General features: G+C 40.7%; 1 protein-coding gene across 4 annotated transcripts in view; it reads right to left on the bottom strand.

The window, feature by feature from the left end:
* LOC124145877 (integrator complex subunit 13-like) overlaps window positions 1–19,286 on the bottom strand; it is a 414,821-nt gene that overhangs the window by 18,994 nt on the left and 376,541 nt on the right. For all 4 annotated transcript variants that reach the window (XM_046515831.2, XM_048383132.1, XM_046515832.2 and 1 more), the window contains one exon: window positions 11,180–11,264. In XM_046515831.2, the coding sequence (XP_046371787.2) occupies window positions 11,180–11,264 (85 nt within the window). The remainder of the gene's footprint in view (window positions 1–11,179; window positions 11,265–19,286) is intronic.

Below are 19,286 nucleotides of genomic sequence, written 5' to 3'. Positions count from 1 at the left end.
GGCAATGTCGGACAAGCCCATTTAATGCACAGGTGGTTATTTCCGACATATTCTCACAATCCTCACGTCGACTACCTGTACCTTTTCTCCAAATACCGATTGTCTTAACTCTCACATTTTCGTATTCGATCGTTCAGCCATTGCGTATATCTATGTTGCCCCGCTCAATCTATTGGGAACAACTCACTAAACACCTCCCTCTAGAAATAATGTCATCAAATTTATGAAGTCATCAAGTTGCGAGCACACGTTCGAATCTCCAGAAATGACATCATAACAGAACAATGTTTTAACGTGACATAAACCATGCTTTGTTCTCCATTGTTCTTTGCGATTTTTTGCGTAGCTATCTTATATAGGAAGATAGGGTTTTCTGCTATAAGGGCTAGGACCAAAGAATGGGCTTAAATATTAAGGAAGATATGGTTTTATAGAACAATAGAACTGTAGACAAAGGCATGTAGGAAGTCACAATGAACCATCTTAACTTTGGATAACTCTATTGAGACAGTATTCCTCCATTCCTTCCATATGAAGACAGCCATTGAACTTCATCTTGATGGAGTCATTACTCCTACCAGAGACCGCATATCGGATAATGGTCTCTGTTCAGACCATCAGTCATACTGGACGTCATATCGTTCCTTTGATAATATCTTTGTAGGGGGAGTTTCTGGAAATGGCCACAGATGACAGTAACTAGGTCAAACTTGATACTGACATGGGGAATATACAGATGTGATATAGATTGTGTCAGAATATATAGGTGCAATATAGATTGTGTTAGGGAATATATACCTTTAGTAGGTGTGATATAGATTGTGTTAGGGAATATATTCATATGATATAGATTGTGTCAGAATATATAGGTGTGATAATGATTGTGTTAGGGAATATATACATATGATATAGATTGTGTCAGAATATATAGGTGTGATACAGACTGTGTTAGAGAAAATATACAAATGATATAGATTGTGTCAGAATATATAGGTGTGATATATATTGTGTTAGGGAATATATACATATGATATAGATTGTGTCAGAATATATAGGTGTGATAAAGATTGTGTTAGGGAATATTTACATATGATATAGATTGTGTCAGAATATATAGGTGTGATAAAGATTGTGTTAGGGAATATTTACATATGATATAGATTGTGTCAGAATATATAGGTGTGATATAGATTGTGTTAGGGAATATATACATATGATATAGATTGTGTCAGAATATATAGGTGTGATATAGATTGTGTTAGGGAATATATAGATGTGATATAGATTGTGTCAGAATATATAGGTGTGATATAGATTGTGTTAAGGAATATTTACATATGATATAGATTGTGTCAGAATATATAGGTGTGATATAGATTGTGTTAGGGAATATATACATATGATATAGATTGTGTCAGAATATATAGGTGTGATATAGATTGTGTCAAAGAATATATAGATGTGTCAGAGACTGTATATATATACATGATATAGATTATGTCAGAGAGTATACAGACATGATATAGATTGTGTCAGGGAATATATAGATGTGTCAGAGAATATATAGACATGATATAAATTGTGTCGGAATATACAGACATGATATAGATTGTGTCAGGGAATATATACACATGATATAGCACTAAATACCTTTATATCATGCTTGTCGCCACTGTTGTTCATATTAATATTTACAGCTAAATGCCATCATCCCAGCTGCATCCCTATGGTTGTTCACATTATCTCCAGCTCAACTTCACATTTGTCTTCTACTGTCAGACTAGGTATGAGGGAGTAACTATATCATCCTGTGACATTAATAAGCATTGGCTTGCTGCTTCAGTCGCCCTCAATCATTCCTTGCTACCACGTTTATTTTACTTGCATTAACATTTTCACTTGCTTTAACATTTTCACTTGCCTTAACATTTTCACTTGCTTTAACATTTTCACTTGCATTTACATTTTCACTTGCTTTAACATTTTCACTTGCCGTAACATTTTCACTTGCCTTAACATTCTCACTTGCCTTAACATGTCCACTCACTTCAACATTTTCACTTGCCGTAACATTTTCACTTGCATTAACATTTTCACTTGCCGTAACATTTTCACTTGCATTAACATTTTCACTTGCCGTAACATTTTCACTTGCTTTAACATTTTCACTTGCCGTAACATTTTTCCCTTCCATTTCATTATGAAAAACATTGTGGCCTTCATTACAAGTTACACCTGTCATCTTGGGATATATCCTAAAATATAAATGACAAGACAGGGTTACCTGCATTACAGCAAGAACCAATCCTATCCATGTTGTTTGTTGTTTAACGCCACACACAGCAACATTCCAGCTATATGACGGCGGTCTGTAAATAATCGAGTCTTAACCAAACAATCCCAAGCATTGATCTACGCAATTGGGATATAATGACATGCATCAACCAAGACAGCGAGCCTGACCACCCGATCCCGTTAGTCTTACGACAACCACTCACTCAAGTATATATAGTTCCAACTACCATATTACTTTTCCAAATAAAAATTTAAATATTGTGAAAGTCAAATATGGCGTGAGTGTGTGCAGCAAGCAAGCGGGTAGATCAAACCATTTCTTCAGTGTCACCGAGTCCAGTCCATCTCAGTACAATCATCCACACATTCACATAAACAATGTAGCAAATGTATTGTAAACATGCCCACGTGGGTACAATTTGTGAAGCCTATATCTGGTGTCCCCCGCTGTGATATTGCTGGAATATCGCTAAAAGCACCGTAAAACCAAACTCACTCACTATTGTAAACATGAGATCAAATAATATTTTTCTGCTTAATGCATTGTGATTCAAAAATAAATCTAAAAATATCTAAATGCCCATTTATTGACCCATATATACAAAATAAAATATAAAATATATAAAGGAATACCGTAAAAACATCCAATGAAGCTTTCCATTGAGACAAAGCATTCCTGCGAGATCACTCAACTACGTAAGATCAGTGAATTTATGACAAACCACAAAACACTGCTCCCTTGAAGACAGCGTAAACAGACAAATGGACAGCTTTATTTGAAAACTGAAGAGTCAGCATAAACTTGATGAGGAAAAGCACTCTGAATAGGAGTTGTATTTGAGGGAATGGCAGTTCAGATCTCCCATTTGATTCCTATTAAGCCCAATTAACTGGATTCTGCATAGATTTAAGTCCTGATGTTGTGTTTAGCCTCCGTAAGGTCAGAATAGGACCGTCGTTAAATGGGATTCCCTGGCTGTTCGTGAGCCACTTTCTGTCCAATGAGACAAACAGTAGGCTGTGTTCTTCCTGCAGTGTTTGATTAACACTTAAGAGTGAGTGAGTGAATGGCTGTTTATGCCCTGGTGAGCGCCATATCCCAGCCATCATAGCGGTCTTGTGGTGTAATTGGGTCAGATTAAGGTGACATGCTGTTTAAGTAGGACATTAATGGAGGCAGGTCATGGTGTCATCATGAGGATAGTATTTAATTACTATCAACAGTCTTCTGTACCGACCCCCTATGGCTGTCTTCCATGTGAATCATGTACGCAGCACTCGGCAATGCTCCAGGGCCCTGTTCCACAAAGCGATCTGTGAGTTAAGGTGATTGTAACTCCTATACTTTAACATAGACTTTCAGCTGTCGTAGCGCTAAGGTGATTGTAACTCCTCTACTGTAATGTAGACTTACGACAGTTGTAGCGCTAAGGTGATTGTAACTCCTGTACTTTAGCATAGACTTACGACAGTTGTAGCGCTAAGGTGACTGTAACTCCCATACTTTAACATAGACTCACGACTGTCGTAGTGTTAAGGTGATTGTAACTCCCATACTTTAACATAGACCTTCTACTGTCGTAGCGTTAAGGTGATCGTAACTACCATACTGTTACATAGACTTATGACTGTCGTAGCGTTAAGGTGATTGTAACCCCTATGCTTTAACATAGACTTACGACGGTTGTAGCGTTAGGGTGATTTAACTCCCATACTTTAGCATAGACTTACGACAGCCCAGCGTTAAGGTGATTGTAACTCCCATACTTTAACATAGACCTTCGACTGTCGTAGCTTTAAGGTGATCGTAACTACCATAGTAGCATAGTCGCCGTTTACAGCAGAAATATACACTCCAAAGAAGATAAATAACATCCGATTCTTTCATATTACTATAGTTCATATGTCATTGCATGTCAGGTTAACTGTATGAAAGAATGGAGTGGTCCTTAAATTCTTTTGAATAGTATAATAGAGAGAACAAAGATCAACAACTCATCAATGCAAGGTGTAACAGTATATGTTTGCCATGGCAAATATATTGTTGATCGATGACGTGCTGCCAAATTAACACTCCTCAGAGACTGAATGATGAGGTACTCTCTTCCATACACTGTTTACCCTGCCATTCATCACATGGATGTTACCAGCAAACATGTTGTCTTGGAGGTCTGCCATCACTTCCTGTGTTCCCTGTGGTACATGCCTACTTACAGCAACTCTCTCAGTTCATAGGGAGGACGACTAAACCTCTGGACCCCCATCCACTAGAGCTGCCCACTTTCACATCTCCACTGGACCCCTTTCACTATAGCTGCCCACTTTCACATCTCCACTAGACCCCCTTCCACTATAGCTGCCCACTTTCACATCCCCACTGGACCCTCTTCCACTAGAGCTGCCCACTTTCACATCCCCACTGGACCCCTTTCACTAGAGCTGCCCACTTTCACATCCCCACTGGACCCCCTTCCACTATAGCTGCCCACTTTCACATCACCACTGGACCCCTTCCACTAGAGCTGCCCACTTTCACATCTCCACTGGACCCCTTCCACTAGAGCTGCCCACTTTCACATCCCCACTAGACTCCCTTCCACTATAGCTGCCCACTTTCACATCTCCATTGGACCCCTTCCACTAGAGCTGCCCACTTTCACATCCCCACTAGACCCCCTTCCACTAGAGCTGCCCACTTTCACATCCCCACTAGACCCCCTTTCACTAGAGCTGCCCACTTTCACATCCCCACTGGACCCCCTTCCACTATAGCTGCCCACTTTCACATCCCCACTGGACCCCCTTCCACTATAGCTGCCCACTTTCACATCCCCACTAGACCCCCTTCCACTAGAGCTGCCCACTTTCACATCCCCACTAGACCCCCTTTCACTAGAGCTGCCCACTTTCACATCCCCACTGGACCCCCTTCCACTAGAGCTGCCCACTTTCACATCTCCACTGGACCCCCTTCCACTATAGCTGCCCACTTTCACATCCCCACTAGACCCCCTTCCACTAGAGCTGCCCACTTTCACATCTCCACTGGACCCCCTTCCACTATAGCTGCCCACTTTCACATCTCCACTGGACCCCCTTCCACTAGAGCTGCCCACTTTCACATCTCCACTGGACCCTCTTCCACTATAGCTGCCCACTTTCACATCCCCACTGGACCCTCTTCCACTAAAGCTGCCCACTTTCAGATACCCACTAGACCCCCTTCCACTATAGCTGCCCACTTTCACACCCCCACTAGACCCCCTTCCACTAAAGCTGCCCACTTTCACATACCCACTTTTATAGAAAACAGTTTTATTTGAATCAAGTTGGGGACAAGTGATACCTGTACAAATATTTCCCCCCTTCCGTCGTCAAAAAAAGTTAACTACGGCCTTGGTCAACTATCCATGAACAGTTGTGTGGACAATAGTATCACATACAAAATTAAGAATGGATGCAAATAATATCCACTGTATGCCCCATTGGATGTAAAATATCCCTATCACAAGTTGAGCGGTATATATAGACCATGGTAAATCCTTTATTCCAAATGATCAGGATTTCACTGTTTTGACTCAAAGAGATGATCAACAAATATGAAAATATCTGTCCCATGTCCTGCCCTTATATTAAATCCTGTTGATTAATGCCTATTAAACCATCATCATGATGTAACTCTATTGTTGTTACAGGTGATTCTGAGCCAGGAATTCAATGGCCAATCTGAACGTGCATTTACAAAAGAAAAACTGACACAATTATAGGTCATAATGTAAAATTATAGAGGAATAATATATCAACCATGGGGTATATGTCGGAAAAGTCACTTGAATCTGTTGATTTTGGATAAAGAATCAACAGATTCGTGTGATTTCTTCATTACTGAGTATTCTTGAAAACATCTAGCCATAAGGAAAGTAAGAGTTTCCATGTCTAGGAGAGAATTATTTCGGTGGATCCAGACTGTGACTGAACAACTGGCGACATCACAGTGGAAGAAATCAATAGCACTTCAAAATAGTACAATTTCATTTTCACAGGCACCCTCCACATGTACCGAGATCGCATGCTCTGGGATCTGACACAGCAGCATCAGGTTCTTCACTGGTTCTTGACACATTTCCGTTCTCAATCAGCCTGCTTTGAACATCAATAATGCCAAACTTCATTCACAATTTTTTCAGAAATAGTGTCGAACATACTGATCTGAGAACTGACAAATCAGACTTCATTGGTACAATATTTGCGAAACTATTTTAGAATATCTTTAACTGATTCTTTTCATTGACTATTACTTCATTTCCTCAATAATCTGGAACTCATGAACTGGCACGGCACACCCTAAATAGGCTCCACATGATCTGCTTATGCTAGAAACACAGTTCACAGGCTGCCCCTTCCAAAACAACAAACAAAATCAGACTGGAGTCATTACAAGTTTTGCATCTGCTTGCAGTGTAGGTTACGGTAATTATTAAATTAGGGGAGTGGTGGTCTAGCCCAGTGGTAAAGTGATGTCTTGTCTTTCTTGGGTTTGATTTCATGGCTGCTATCTTTTGAATCACTAAAGGAAGGTTCTGTTTATAATATGACCTTCATACTTTATTTGGAGAAAAGATTTTGTGTTCAAAGCGTTAAACTCAAATAACATGATAATATGAATGTTGTTAATTATTGTAATTGCAGTACAGTCACATCTGTGTAATAGAGTGCATTTTATATTTGAGGGGACCCACTGACATGTGAGAGGATGGAGGGTGAGGGTGAGGGTGAGGGTGAGGGTGAGGGTGAGTGTGAGTGTGTGTGTGAGTGAGTGTGTGAGTGAGTGTGTGAGTGTGTGAGAGAGTGCGTGAGTGTGAGTGAGAGACTGTGTGAGTGCATGAGAGAGGGGGGAGAGAGAGAGAGAGAGAGAGAGAGAGAGAGAGAGAGAGAGAGAGTTTGTGAGTGTGTGCGTGCATGTGTGTGCTTGTACTAGGCCATTCTTAATAGTGCTAGCCCCCTGAGATACCATCCGCAGTTTAACATAGATACCCCGCTCAGATACAGTGTACTGAATTCGAGCCAACCAGTCCGTATTTTATCCCTTAATGCTGAACGCCAGAGAGAAAAAAGCACAATCTTTTAACATCTTTTGGTATGACATGCCGGGGATTGAACCCCTGACCTTCCGCTCACCTTCCACTAGACAACCGAGTCAGTCAGAGGCTGGGGGACTCTGAAGAGATGTGAATACTTATTTCATCTGTAAGTCAAATATAGTTGAACCTAAACAGTTCTGACAAATAATACACACTCTGATTTACAGAAGAAGCATGGGATTGTGTTGACCTTCCCTACAAGGTCACTTATCCTAAAGTCAGAAATCTACTGAGACAAATAAAAAGGTTCACTCCATCAGTGAGTTGAACAGACAAATGCAGGAAAACACTATCCATGTGGAAACACCAAGCTCTGCTACTTGAACATAAGCCTTCTTAAGACAATTTGCCCTTTTCAAACACCTTTCCTGTCCTTTCAACGAAATTGTTAATACCTAGTTCAGACACACTGTAACAAGTCCTCCCAGCAGAATCATGAAATATTCAAGAGGAGAAAAACCAGCATTGAGAAAGTTGTCTTTTCTCACAATACAAACACAAAGAAGATGTTACATATGCTCTGTTATGGGCAATAAAAGCACAAGGAGACTACTACAGCTGATCCTGTTTTCTCCAATCTCTGCATTTTCTATCCTGCAAAAACATTCTATGTGCATAAATAAAGGTTTTCTGTAGCTTTATTAGCTTCCATCGTTGTAATAAAATGACATGTAATGCTCTGTGCTGCTGTGTGGCCCAGACAAGACATTTTTCCTGAGACTGATTAATGCAAATGAAGAGAACGCACATCATCTAGAGTCCGTATCTAAACTTCAAAGAAGTGCACCAATTGCTATGATTATCAGAAGTTGCATTCAACGGGTGACAAAGCTGTCTAAATTGAAATCAAATTTCATAGAAGGACTTGCAACGATCTCTGATGCGTGATAAACCATTTTTTTTTACCAGGATTGATCTGAGCCTCAACCGGAGGTTGAAGTGACTCCCTTGAGTTGTGCGAAGTGTTACAAGCCTACAAGCACTGGACAGTATTTCCTTGGAGATATCCAGCATTGATTCCAGACCATCTCTGGTAACGTTGGAAGGAGCAAAGTACACAGAAAACATTTTTTGGCAATTTCAACAAGTATTGATGAGCGTATTGATGAGGCTGGAAGACATAAATCCATAAATGACATTTGGACATGTCGGATTATCTTTCAGACCTTTTTTTAAATATTAACATTGAACTTATGGTTTTCGAATGCTGTTTAACAACAGTCACAATATTCCATCCATATCAAAGTCTCCTTTAAAAATCGAGCCTGGACCCATCAAACCATGAACTGAAAACAAACCCAAACTTTATCTATCCACACACACCATTGTGGCTTGATGACCAAAGGAAGCCCAGCCACTGAGCTTAACAGAGCACTTTTAGTCTCTTGTAATTACTGAGAAAGGGTGCCACCATTTCTAATAAAGTTCTGGATGGTCGGGTAGCCTAGTGGTTAAAGCGTTCACTCGTCACCCTGAAGAGTGAGTGAGTGAGTGAGTTAATGCTTTACGTCACATCGGCAAGTCACCCTGAAGACTATGCTTTGCTAACATATTGTTTACGTAATAATTTATATTTTCTAAATCTTTTAAAAAAAAATTAAGGGACGGTAGGGTAGCCTGGTGGTTAAAGCGTTTGCTCATCACGCCGAGGACCCGAGTTTGATTCCCAACATGGGTACAATGTGTCAAGCCCATTTCTGGTGTCCCCCGCTGTGATATTGCTGGAATAATGCTAAAAGCGGCATAAAACTGTACTCACTCACTCTAATAAAGTTCAACAGGGGAAAACTTGAACTGACTTGAAAGATTTATCACCAACTTTGGCAGCTCCTGATTGTCAACCACAAGCATAATGTCAATCTCAACAGTGGCTTCAATAGAATCATATCACAGCCTGCTATTGTTTAATAGATTGATGTATGGATAGGACAAGAGTCAGGGAATTGGTGGCAAATCATTCAAACAAAAGACAGAAATTATGCAAGAATTTCGGTGAGTTAGTACACCACAAACAAGTGGCGAAATGAAGCCAATGAAATAGTGGTGATCATTTTCTATACATTCTTTGATGTAAATGAATCATCAGATGCTGTCAGAAAATAAATCTCTATCTTGAAATCTATACATATAACATAATATTTTATATTTCCTAAAGGGAAAATTCTTCCATCACATGAAAGAATAATGTGATTCAGTGTGAAGTTATGCAGGCATCAATACAGTCATACAACAGCTCACTCCATAAACCTGCCACTCTTCTCCAGAATGACCTTGGTTTGGCTGTTGATTCCGTACGTTCCACTCTGTCCTCAGAATGTCTTTTCAAATCACATTTTTTAAAAACCATTTTGATGTCAAGTAATTAACCTTCCCATCTTCAATCAAATATATGAGACATTTTACTGAGTGCATGACTTGTAAAATATTGAATCTACATGGGGAACTGTAAAGACCTAGTACCATGTGTGTCTATATATAGTGCTTAAAGAAAACAACAGAAATATTTACAGTGCAGTTTGAGCTAAAATCTAATCAGTTTGAAAAAGAAATTTTGGGAAAAAGCTATGAATTATCTGTCCAAGGAATAACATGGCCTGCTGGCAATGACTTGTTTTGTTTGTTTGTTGTTTAACGCCGCACTCAGCAATATTCCAGATATATGACGGTGGTCTGTAAATAATTGAATCTGGACCAGGCAATCCTGTGACTGACATCATGAACATCGATCCACGCCATTGGGGTACGATGACATGTATCAACCAAGTCAACAAGTCTGACCACCCTATCCCGTCAGTCGCCTCCTATGACAAGCATAGTTGCCATTTACAGCAAGCATGGGTTGCTGAAGACCTATTCTTCACGGGTCACGGATGTTGTATCTACTTTCAGAGATCCTAGAAATCAAACATTCAACTATTTTGAAATTTAAATCAGGCAGATTATGAAATGGTATTTCATTCAAAGACTGAATACAGTGGAACTTCATCTAATTTTGAAAAAGAGTTGAAATTCTTGTTGAGCTCTAAGAATACATTGTGAAACAAAAATACTTTGGATTTGAATATTCCTTCTGATGTAATCTACATGTTAGACATACATATCTCCATACTCTAGATTAAATTTGTTAAAAATAATCAACCATTATTTCTTGTACAACAAAACAATGGCTATAGAATAAAACTATGAGTAGACAAACACGTAGGAAATATTTGAAATAAGACATCATGGATGATACTTGTTGAATCCATCATTGAAACAATCTTAATGAGAGTAGCATCAGAAACAACTTTTGTCACTTACTTAGCTAAAAAAACAAAAATTGAAGCACTGGAAAAGAATTAAACTACACTGAAACCCTTTACAGGGATGAGAATGTTTTTAACAAAAAAAACACCCAAATGTTAGCTGGGGACCTAAGGGACTACCGGTATATAATTTATGTGTATATTGTTATGGCATATACACAAAAGTGATCATTGATGTTACAAATCTGCAGATCCATGGAAAATTCTCTGTTATACCCCAGAATCACTCAATATCAAGTTGGAGATTGTCAATAAATGGTAATCATATGTGTAGCCTTGATGTCGGTGTTGATATTGTGTTTTATACACTGCTTGGTTCATCACATGTTAACTCATCTGCCTTTAAGACCTCCTCCTAAAGTAATTATTGGTGTAGCCTTTATGCCTGTGTTGATATTGTGTTTTATCTACCGGCTGGTTCATCACAAGTTAACTCACCTGTCTTGAAGATCTCCTCATGGACAGATGCTGGGTGCAACAGCTCCACGTCATAGTTGGCAGAGGAACTTGCATTCTGCTCTTCCTGGAACAGAGGACAATTCCAACAGTCAGTCGTGGGGGGAGGGAATAATTACTGTAAATCTTGTGTTTATTTGTTTGTTTGTTGTTTTATGTTGCACAGCATTGTTCCAAATGTATGACAGCAACCTGTAAATATTTGAACTGGATCAAAGGTCCAGTGATTGATATTATGAACAATGATCCACCATGCTGGGGTACATTAACATGCAACCAACACAGCCACGTCGGACCGTCTTCTCCATTAAGTCGCCAGTTATAAGCAGCATAGATCGCTGGGGACCACTTTTATCCTGGAATCCCGCATAAAAAAATCTTGTGAGAATTGCTAGCAGGAAAGTGGTAACCTTTGGGATGCACATAAACTCAAATATTTGAAGATCAACTGTAGCAAGAATTAAAACAGCTATCAGGAAACATGTTTTCTGTTTCTTTTTTTTGTTTTATACATTTTATTTTACCTTTTCCCTGTTACATGAGGAGGATGGCCATCCATGTTTTCTATTTCTTTATTAAACTTTGGATCATAAAGTAAGTTAGCTATCGCTACTATTTCAGTAATATGAAGGGAATGATGACATGAACCAAGGATCGTAATCTGTGTAAATCTAGGATCAGTATCCATAAACAGCAGATCCTGGTACAACTAAAAAAGCAACTCTGCACAGTGAATCTTTAAAGGCATCACAATTAATATCTGATCAGTGATAATCTCCTGATTAAAGCAAACTGATTGGAAAAAAATCTGGAAACAATCTTTTAGGTGCTGTTCTAGGTATTAGATGAGTTCACAAAAAAACTATTTAGCTTTTTAAGTACAATTTATGAATTAAAATAAAAATAAAATCAAACCACTATGATAGAATGACTTTGTTACACTTATGTGGCTCTTGCTAGCATAACAAACACTGACACAAAAGTATCACCTTTCTGAATCTATATTTTTTTCGAATTTTCTTCACAATTTCCTCTCAAGATATTTCCCCTGGGTGTAGACAGAAGATCTCATATTGCCAACATTTCAAATAACCTTTTATATAAGTCATAAAATCTGTCAGGTATGGAATTCAAGAAAAACAATTCAGTCAACAAAAAAGTCAAGAAGGAGAAGGCAACAAGTCTGTGTGTGAATCACAAACAGATGCAGACATATTTCTCCCTGGAGCAAAGACATAAATATTTGATAGTGAACGGATGTTCTTGGCATGAATTACACATGAATATCTTGAGGCATGATTAAAGGTGCCAAACTTTCTCTCCACAACTCTGGAAAAAAGCATGCCATGTCACAACAACATCTTAGATACCTCATCACAAGTGCATCCAATCAATGATGGAGTTTCTCACACTAACATATTTTGATGACTGATTTTTTTAAATACCTTCACAATTTATAAAAAAAATACATATTGAATTCTCTAACCTGCCATTAAGATTATAAGGTGAGGTGAGATGGGGTTAAACATTGCGTTCAAGGCTATTGCACTAAAATAGTGATGTGTATGTGTCTGTGGACTAATGCTGGTTTTATAGTGCTAGAAGTGAGTGAGTGAGTGAGCATAGTTTTACGCTGCTTTTAGCGATATTTCAGCAATATCACAGCGGGGGACACCTGAAATGGGCTTCACACATTGTACCGAAGTTGGGAATAGAACCAGGATCTCCTGCATGACAAGCGAATGTTTTAACCACTAGGCTACCCAACCACTGCTAGGACGCTGATATGCCCTATCCCTGGATTAACCCCACTCATGGTATACTGACTCCGAGCCGACTAGTCTTTGCTTTATACCCTAAATGCCAAACACCAGACAGGGAAACAACAAGTACCATCTTTAAACGTCTTTGGGTATGACATGAGTGAGTTGGGTTTAAGTTATATCACGGTGCGTCAGCTTAATGTGGGAGGAAAGCCCGAAGTGATGCAGGTCTCAGACGTTTACTACTTCAGTGAAACCCACGAGCACGTGTATGGTGCTGACAAACCTAGAAACATAATAGGGGCGAACCGGGATTCGAACCCACAATAATAGGTTTCTGGCGTGCCCAAGGGACGCAACTCTGCACAGGGAATCGCGGCGCCTTTGACGACTGGGCTACCCCGTGCCCACTGGTATGACATGATTAAGGATCAAACCAGTGACTTTCTGCCCTCCAGACAGATGTTCTACCCACTAGACCACAGAGATAGTCCTGAGTCCAGAGTAATTAGAAATACCTTCAACTGTTAGGTAGACTGACATTATAAACTTGTCCTGGGGGCATGGGTGCCCCAGTCGTCTAAGGCCCTGCAATTCACTGTGTAGAGTTGTGGGTTCGATCACCAGTTCGCCTCGATTATGTTTCTAGGTTTGTCAGCACCATTCCTGTTCCCGTGGGATTCACCGAAGTGGTAAACATCTAACACTAGCATCACTTCGGGCCTTCCTCCAACATCAACTCATAACATTAACTAATCAGACACTCATAATGGTGTAAGAAAGATTTGGATGTAACTTGCTAGGACTGCCAATTTGCCCCAGGTTAATCCCCTTAGATATATATACAGTCGATGTGCAGACCTGAACCCAAGTATGTAGCTGGACAAGCAAACGCTTTGACCACTGGGCTCCAGTCAGTGCTCCAGTCAGTGCTCCAGTCAAGGGTCCAGTCAGGGTCCAGTCAGGGTCCAGTCAGTGCTCCAGTCAAGGGTCCAGTCAGTGCTCCAGTCAAGGGTCCAGTCAGGGCTCCAGTCAGGGCTCCAGGCAAGGGTCCAGTCAAGGGTCCAGTCAAGGGTCCAGTCAGGGTCCAGTCAAGGGTCCAGTCAAGGGTCCAGTCAGGGCTCCAGTCAAGGGTCCAGTCAAGGGTCCAGTCAGGGTCCAGTCAGGGTCCAGTCAGTGCTCCAGTCAGTGCTCCAGTCAGGGTCCAGTCAGGGTCCAGTCAGGGGTCCAGTCAAAGGTCCAATCAAAGGTCCATTCAGGGTCCATTCAGGGTCCAGTCAAGGGTCCACTCAAGGCTCCACCCAGGGCTCCACTCAAGGCTCCAATCAGGACTCCACTCAGGGCTTTATTCAAGGCTCCAGCAACACTTTCCACATGCTGACAAGAACAGATTCACATTCAGCAATCAGTGTTAATTACTGTTGTCAGTTTGCTGTCGAGGTCAGATGTCTTCCTCTGACTCTCCCAAGTTGTTGTAGAATATTGGATCAATTGTCCATACACAGACTGTGACCTTCATTAATGATACACTGATAATCACTGGTGGGGTCAGATTGCTACTCATCCACTCATCCATATGCTCCAACTGCTGATAGAGACGTGACGTAGAGACCAGTTAGGATCTAATTGCTTTTTATCACGCTTCACTGACTCGGATTTCGCCACATGTTTCTTTAGAAAGGAATTCTTAGCACTTTTCAATCACACTGAATTCCTTACACTCACAAGTGCCAAAATTTAAATGTCTACTTCAATGGAGAGGATTTCAAAATTCCTCAAAATTCAGGCAAACTTTTCATAGCATTTCAACAGCAAGGATATAACAGCAAGTTTTTAAGGTCTATAAAAAACATTTATTGAATATTTCTCCTCATGAACAGAAAAGCTGAGAGACTGTGTGACAAAAAATATTTCTTTGAGCCAGGTTATTCAGTGTACAAAAATGCACATGTCAATTATTCACTGGTGTTTGCACGTTGAGAAGTTCTCATCGCTTCTCGAAATGTTTTCAAATGAACAATTCATTACAAGAACACACCACCAAAGTGATGCAACTGGGTAATGGTGTGTCACTGACACACATATAGGCCTGTTGAGTTTGCAGTCCATATATTATTTATCTGGTGGAAGGTTAAAAGGTAAATTGAGAGAGCCCTTACCTCATTGTTTCAGTTTGGGATTTCAACCATTAGAATGTGTAAAGAAACTTGATGAACTGTCAGTGAGTTGGGTTTAATGCCACTTTGAACAGTATTCCAGTTGTATCATGGCGTGTCAGCTTGATGTGAGAGGAAAGCCCGCAGGTCTCAGATGTTTACCACTTTGGTGAAACCCATGAGCATGAGTATGGTGCTCACAAATCTAGAAACATAATCAGGGCAAACTGGGATTTGAACCCACAACCATAGGATTTGGGGATGCAACTCTGCACAGCGCCAGAGATGAATGGGCCATCCGTGCCCCCTGATGAAGTGTGTATTGGAGATAATTTAGAATTAAAAGTAATAACATTTTCCAACGAACCTTATTACATTTGTATCTGGATTCAAATGTGTCAGGTGCGGTTGGGTAGCCTAGTGGTTAAAGCGTTCACTTGTCACGCCGAAGACCCGGGTTCTATTTCCGACATGGGTACAATGTGTGAAGCCCATTTCTGGTGTCCCCCGCCGTGATATTGCTGGAAGGCATTCTTAAGCCTATGCTCAGCTCAATTGCATTAGTGATTGTGAGTTCCCCTATAGGCGCACACACTTTGTTTTCTCCATGTGCATGTGCATCACGTCCTGTTCATGCATGATGTGAAATTTCATTGTGATTAGATGTTGCATTCAGATCTGCATCGCCAGAGTATTGAGAATGTACGTTCTTTCCTCTATGACAACATTAAACACAACTCTTTGGGGCTACGAATATATTAAGTGTAACTGCATTTGTTGAGCTCAGTGTTTTGAGTGGGAAACACTGATACTAGCTGTTGAACAAAGTATAGCCCTGTATATGCTCAAACGTTTTAGTTTGTTAAAGGGGAAGTGTACACGCAAAAATCACTTTCTTTCTTTTTCTAAACAAAACGCAATTTTAGAATTAATTAGTATCTGTGTTTGAAAATATACACTCATTTTTTTCACAGTGAAAGTAGGAAGCTCACAATAGTGTGAAAATGATATGCCGTTATGAGGCCCTCGTTTTTCGAGCTAAACAGGCCTGAGTTATCCCCCTTAGATTATGACGTAATTGGTGCCAATTCAACTGGGTCCCTGTCTATTCTCAACGCAAAAGATATCAAGTACCAGTTTGCGGTAAAACAACATGGCCTACGACACACTCCGGCGCAGTGGTGACTCAGCATAACACTATGCTGGCTGGCATCTGAGACGCTAGAATCACACATCTAGACCTACACCACGTGAAGCGGCTCTAACAAAGCATGATGACGTCATAATGTTTATCAATTGGCACCAATGACGTCATATTGCAAGGGGCATAAGCCATGGTGTTTTTGTTGTGGAAATAGAACACTTGGTAAATGTGAAAAATATAAATCGTTTTAATGCGAAAAATATGTTAATTAATTGTGATATTTTTATATTTTTGTCTATGACACTTCTAGGTTAACACTTTTAATGTGGAAAAAGTACAAGAAAAATAGGTTAATTTCCGTGTGAACTTGCCCTTTAAATCATTATGCTCTACCCACATATATTTCAGGCATTTAGAACGTGGACCGTAGTTGTAAATATGTTTTCAAAATGCCTACCAACAATGATTGAATAAGAAATTCGATTCAATAAATATGATCTAAATAAAAATATAAATATAATCTACTTTTGAAACCTTTAAATTGAAAACACAAAAGGTTAATCTCCCAAATAAAAATATTAAACAAATCTTAGGAATTTGCACCCATAAAATACAACAGAGTTGAATTCCTATTGAAAGAAGATTTCTTACATAGAAAACACAAATGCAGTCAATTCAAAGAACCCCTTTAATGTGACTTCCCTGCCATCATCCCCAGTCCCCTGAATCAATGGTGGCGAGTCATGACATGATAAACCTGCATCAGAAGCAGTAGCAGGACAAGAATCAATCAATACTCATAATCTATAAGAAAAATCACCACAAAATGACTAAATCAACAACGACATGTGCAGTATTTCAACAGGTCAGTGACCATTTTCCCCAAGTAATCAAAAACACAATGTAATCGCCCAGTGTTTTGCCAGTAATCAGTACCGACTACTGTCAGTACACGGTGATCCCACGGTCTTCTTCCCCCGTGTGATACTGCTGTTACCAGTAAATGTCTTCGTTACCAACTTAAAGACACCAAACCAGATGTGATATACTCTTAACGGAAGATGCCCCCTCTCTGGCTGCGATGGTATTTCAGGCAAACGTTAATGACATATAGAGACAGTGTTTATTGATAAGTTAGTTTTACATGTCTAGAAAAGATAATTCCTGAAGCAAAGAGAAAAAAAAACATTTCTTTCTTTTCTGGCTGTCTCATCGAGTGACAACTAATTTGATTTGATGGGACTTTAGGCTTTTTACATATATTGCCTATGGGTGTTTGAAGCGAGGCTTTCGGGACACTGAATTCCACTGTTTTCATTAGGCTGAAGAAAATCATGTAAATAGGGTTTAAGTTTGATAATGTCTCATGGCACACAGCTGGCAAAGGGTAGGTGAAGACATGACTTCAATGGTGGAAGACCCAAGTATGTAGTGCCTCTGTATTAGGGTCCTACAAGACACCTTCAAGGCTGTAGTGCTTCTGTATTAGGGTCCTACAAGACACCTTCAAGGTTGTAGTGCCTCTGTATTAGGGTCCTACAAGACACCTTCAAGGCTGTAGTGCCTCTGTATTAGGGTCCTACAAGACACCTTCAAGGCTGTAGTGCTTCTGTATTAGGGTCCTACAAGACACCTTCAAGGCTATAGTGCCTCTGTATTAGGGTCCTACAAGACACCTTCAAGGCTGTAGTGCCTCTGTATTAGGGTCCTACAAGACTCACCTTCATAGGGATGCCTGTAACGGTGGTAGACCCAAGGCTGTAGTGCCTCTGTATTAGGATCCTACAAGACTCACCTTCATAGGGATGCCTGTAACGGTGGTAGACCCAAGGTTGTAGTGCCTCTGTATTAGGGTCCTACAAGACTCACCTTCATAGGGATGCCTGTAACGGTGGTAGACCCAAGGTTGTAGTGCCTCTGTATTAGGGTCCTACAAGACTCACCTTCATAGGGATGCCTGTAACGGTGGTAGACCCAAGGCTGTAGTGCCTCTGTATTAGGATCCTACAAGACTCACCTTCATAGGGATGCCTGTAACGGTGGTAGACCCAAGGTTGTAGTGCCTCTGTATTAGGGTCCTACAAGACTCACCTTCATAGGGATGCCTGTAACGGTGGTAGACCCAAGGCTGAAGTGCCTCTGTATTAGGGTCCTACAAGACTCACCTTCATAGGGATGCCTGTAACGGTGGTAGACCCAAGGCTGTAGTGCCTCTGTATTAGGGTCCTACAAGACTCACCTTCATAGGGATGCCTGTAACGGTGGTAGACCCAAGGCTGTAGTGCCTCTGTATTAGGGTCCTACAAGACTCACCTTCATAGGGATGCCTGTAACGGTGGTAGACCCAAGGCTGTAGTGCCTCTGTATTAGGGTCCTACAAGACTCACCTTCATAGGGATGCCTGTAGCGGTGGTAGACCCAAGGCTGTAGTGCCTCTGTATTAGGGTCCTACAAGACTCACCTTCATAGGGATGCCTGTAACGGTGGTAGACCCAAGGCTGTAGTGCCTCTGTATTAGGGTCCTACAAGACTCACCTTCATAGGGATGCCTGTAACGGTGGTAGACCCAAGGCTGTAGTGCCTCTGTATTAGGGTCCTACAAGACTCACCTTCATAGGGATGCCTGTAGCGGTGGTAGACCCAAGGCTGTAGTGCCTCTGTATTAGGGTCCTACAAGACTCACCTTCATATGGATGCCTGTAACGGTGGTAGACCCAAGGCTGTAGTGCCTCTGTATTAGGGTCCTACAAGACTCACCTTCATAGGGATGCCTGTAGCGGTGGTAGACCCAAGGCTGTAGTACCTCTGTACTAGGGTTCTACAAGACACCTTCAAGGCTGTAGAGCCTCTGTATTAAGGTTCTACACAAGACACCTTCAAGGCTGTAGTGCCTCTGTATTAGGGTCCTACAAGACACCTTCAAGGCTGTAGTGCCTTTGTATTAGGGTCCTACAAGACACCTTCAAGGCTGTAGTTCCTCTGTATTAGGGTCCTACAAGACTCACCTTCATAGGGATGCCTGTAAC

This window comes from Haliotis rufescens, unplaced genomic scaffold (genome assembly GCF_023055435.1).
Source record: "Haliotis rufescens isolate VD_foot unplaced genomic scaffold, xgHalRufe1.0.p SCAF_45, whole genome shotgun sequence".
Lineage (NCBI taxonomy): Eukaryota > Metazoa > Mollusca > Gastropoda > Lepetellida > Haliotidae > Haliotis > Haliotis rufescens.
This window is presented reverse-complemented; position numbering and strand designations above follow the sequence as displayed.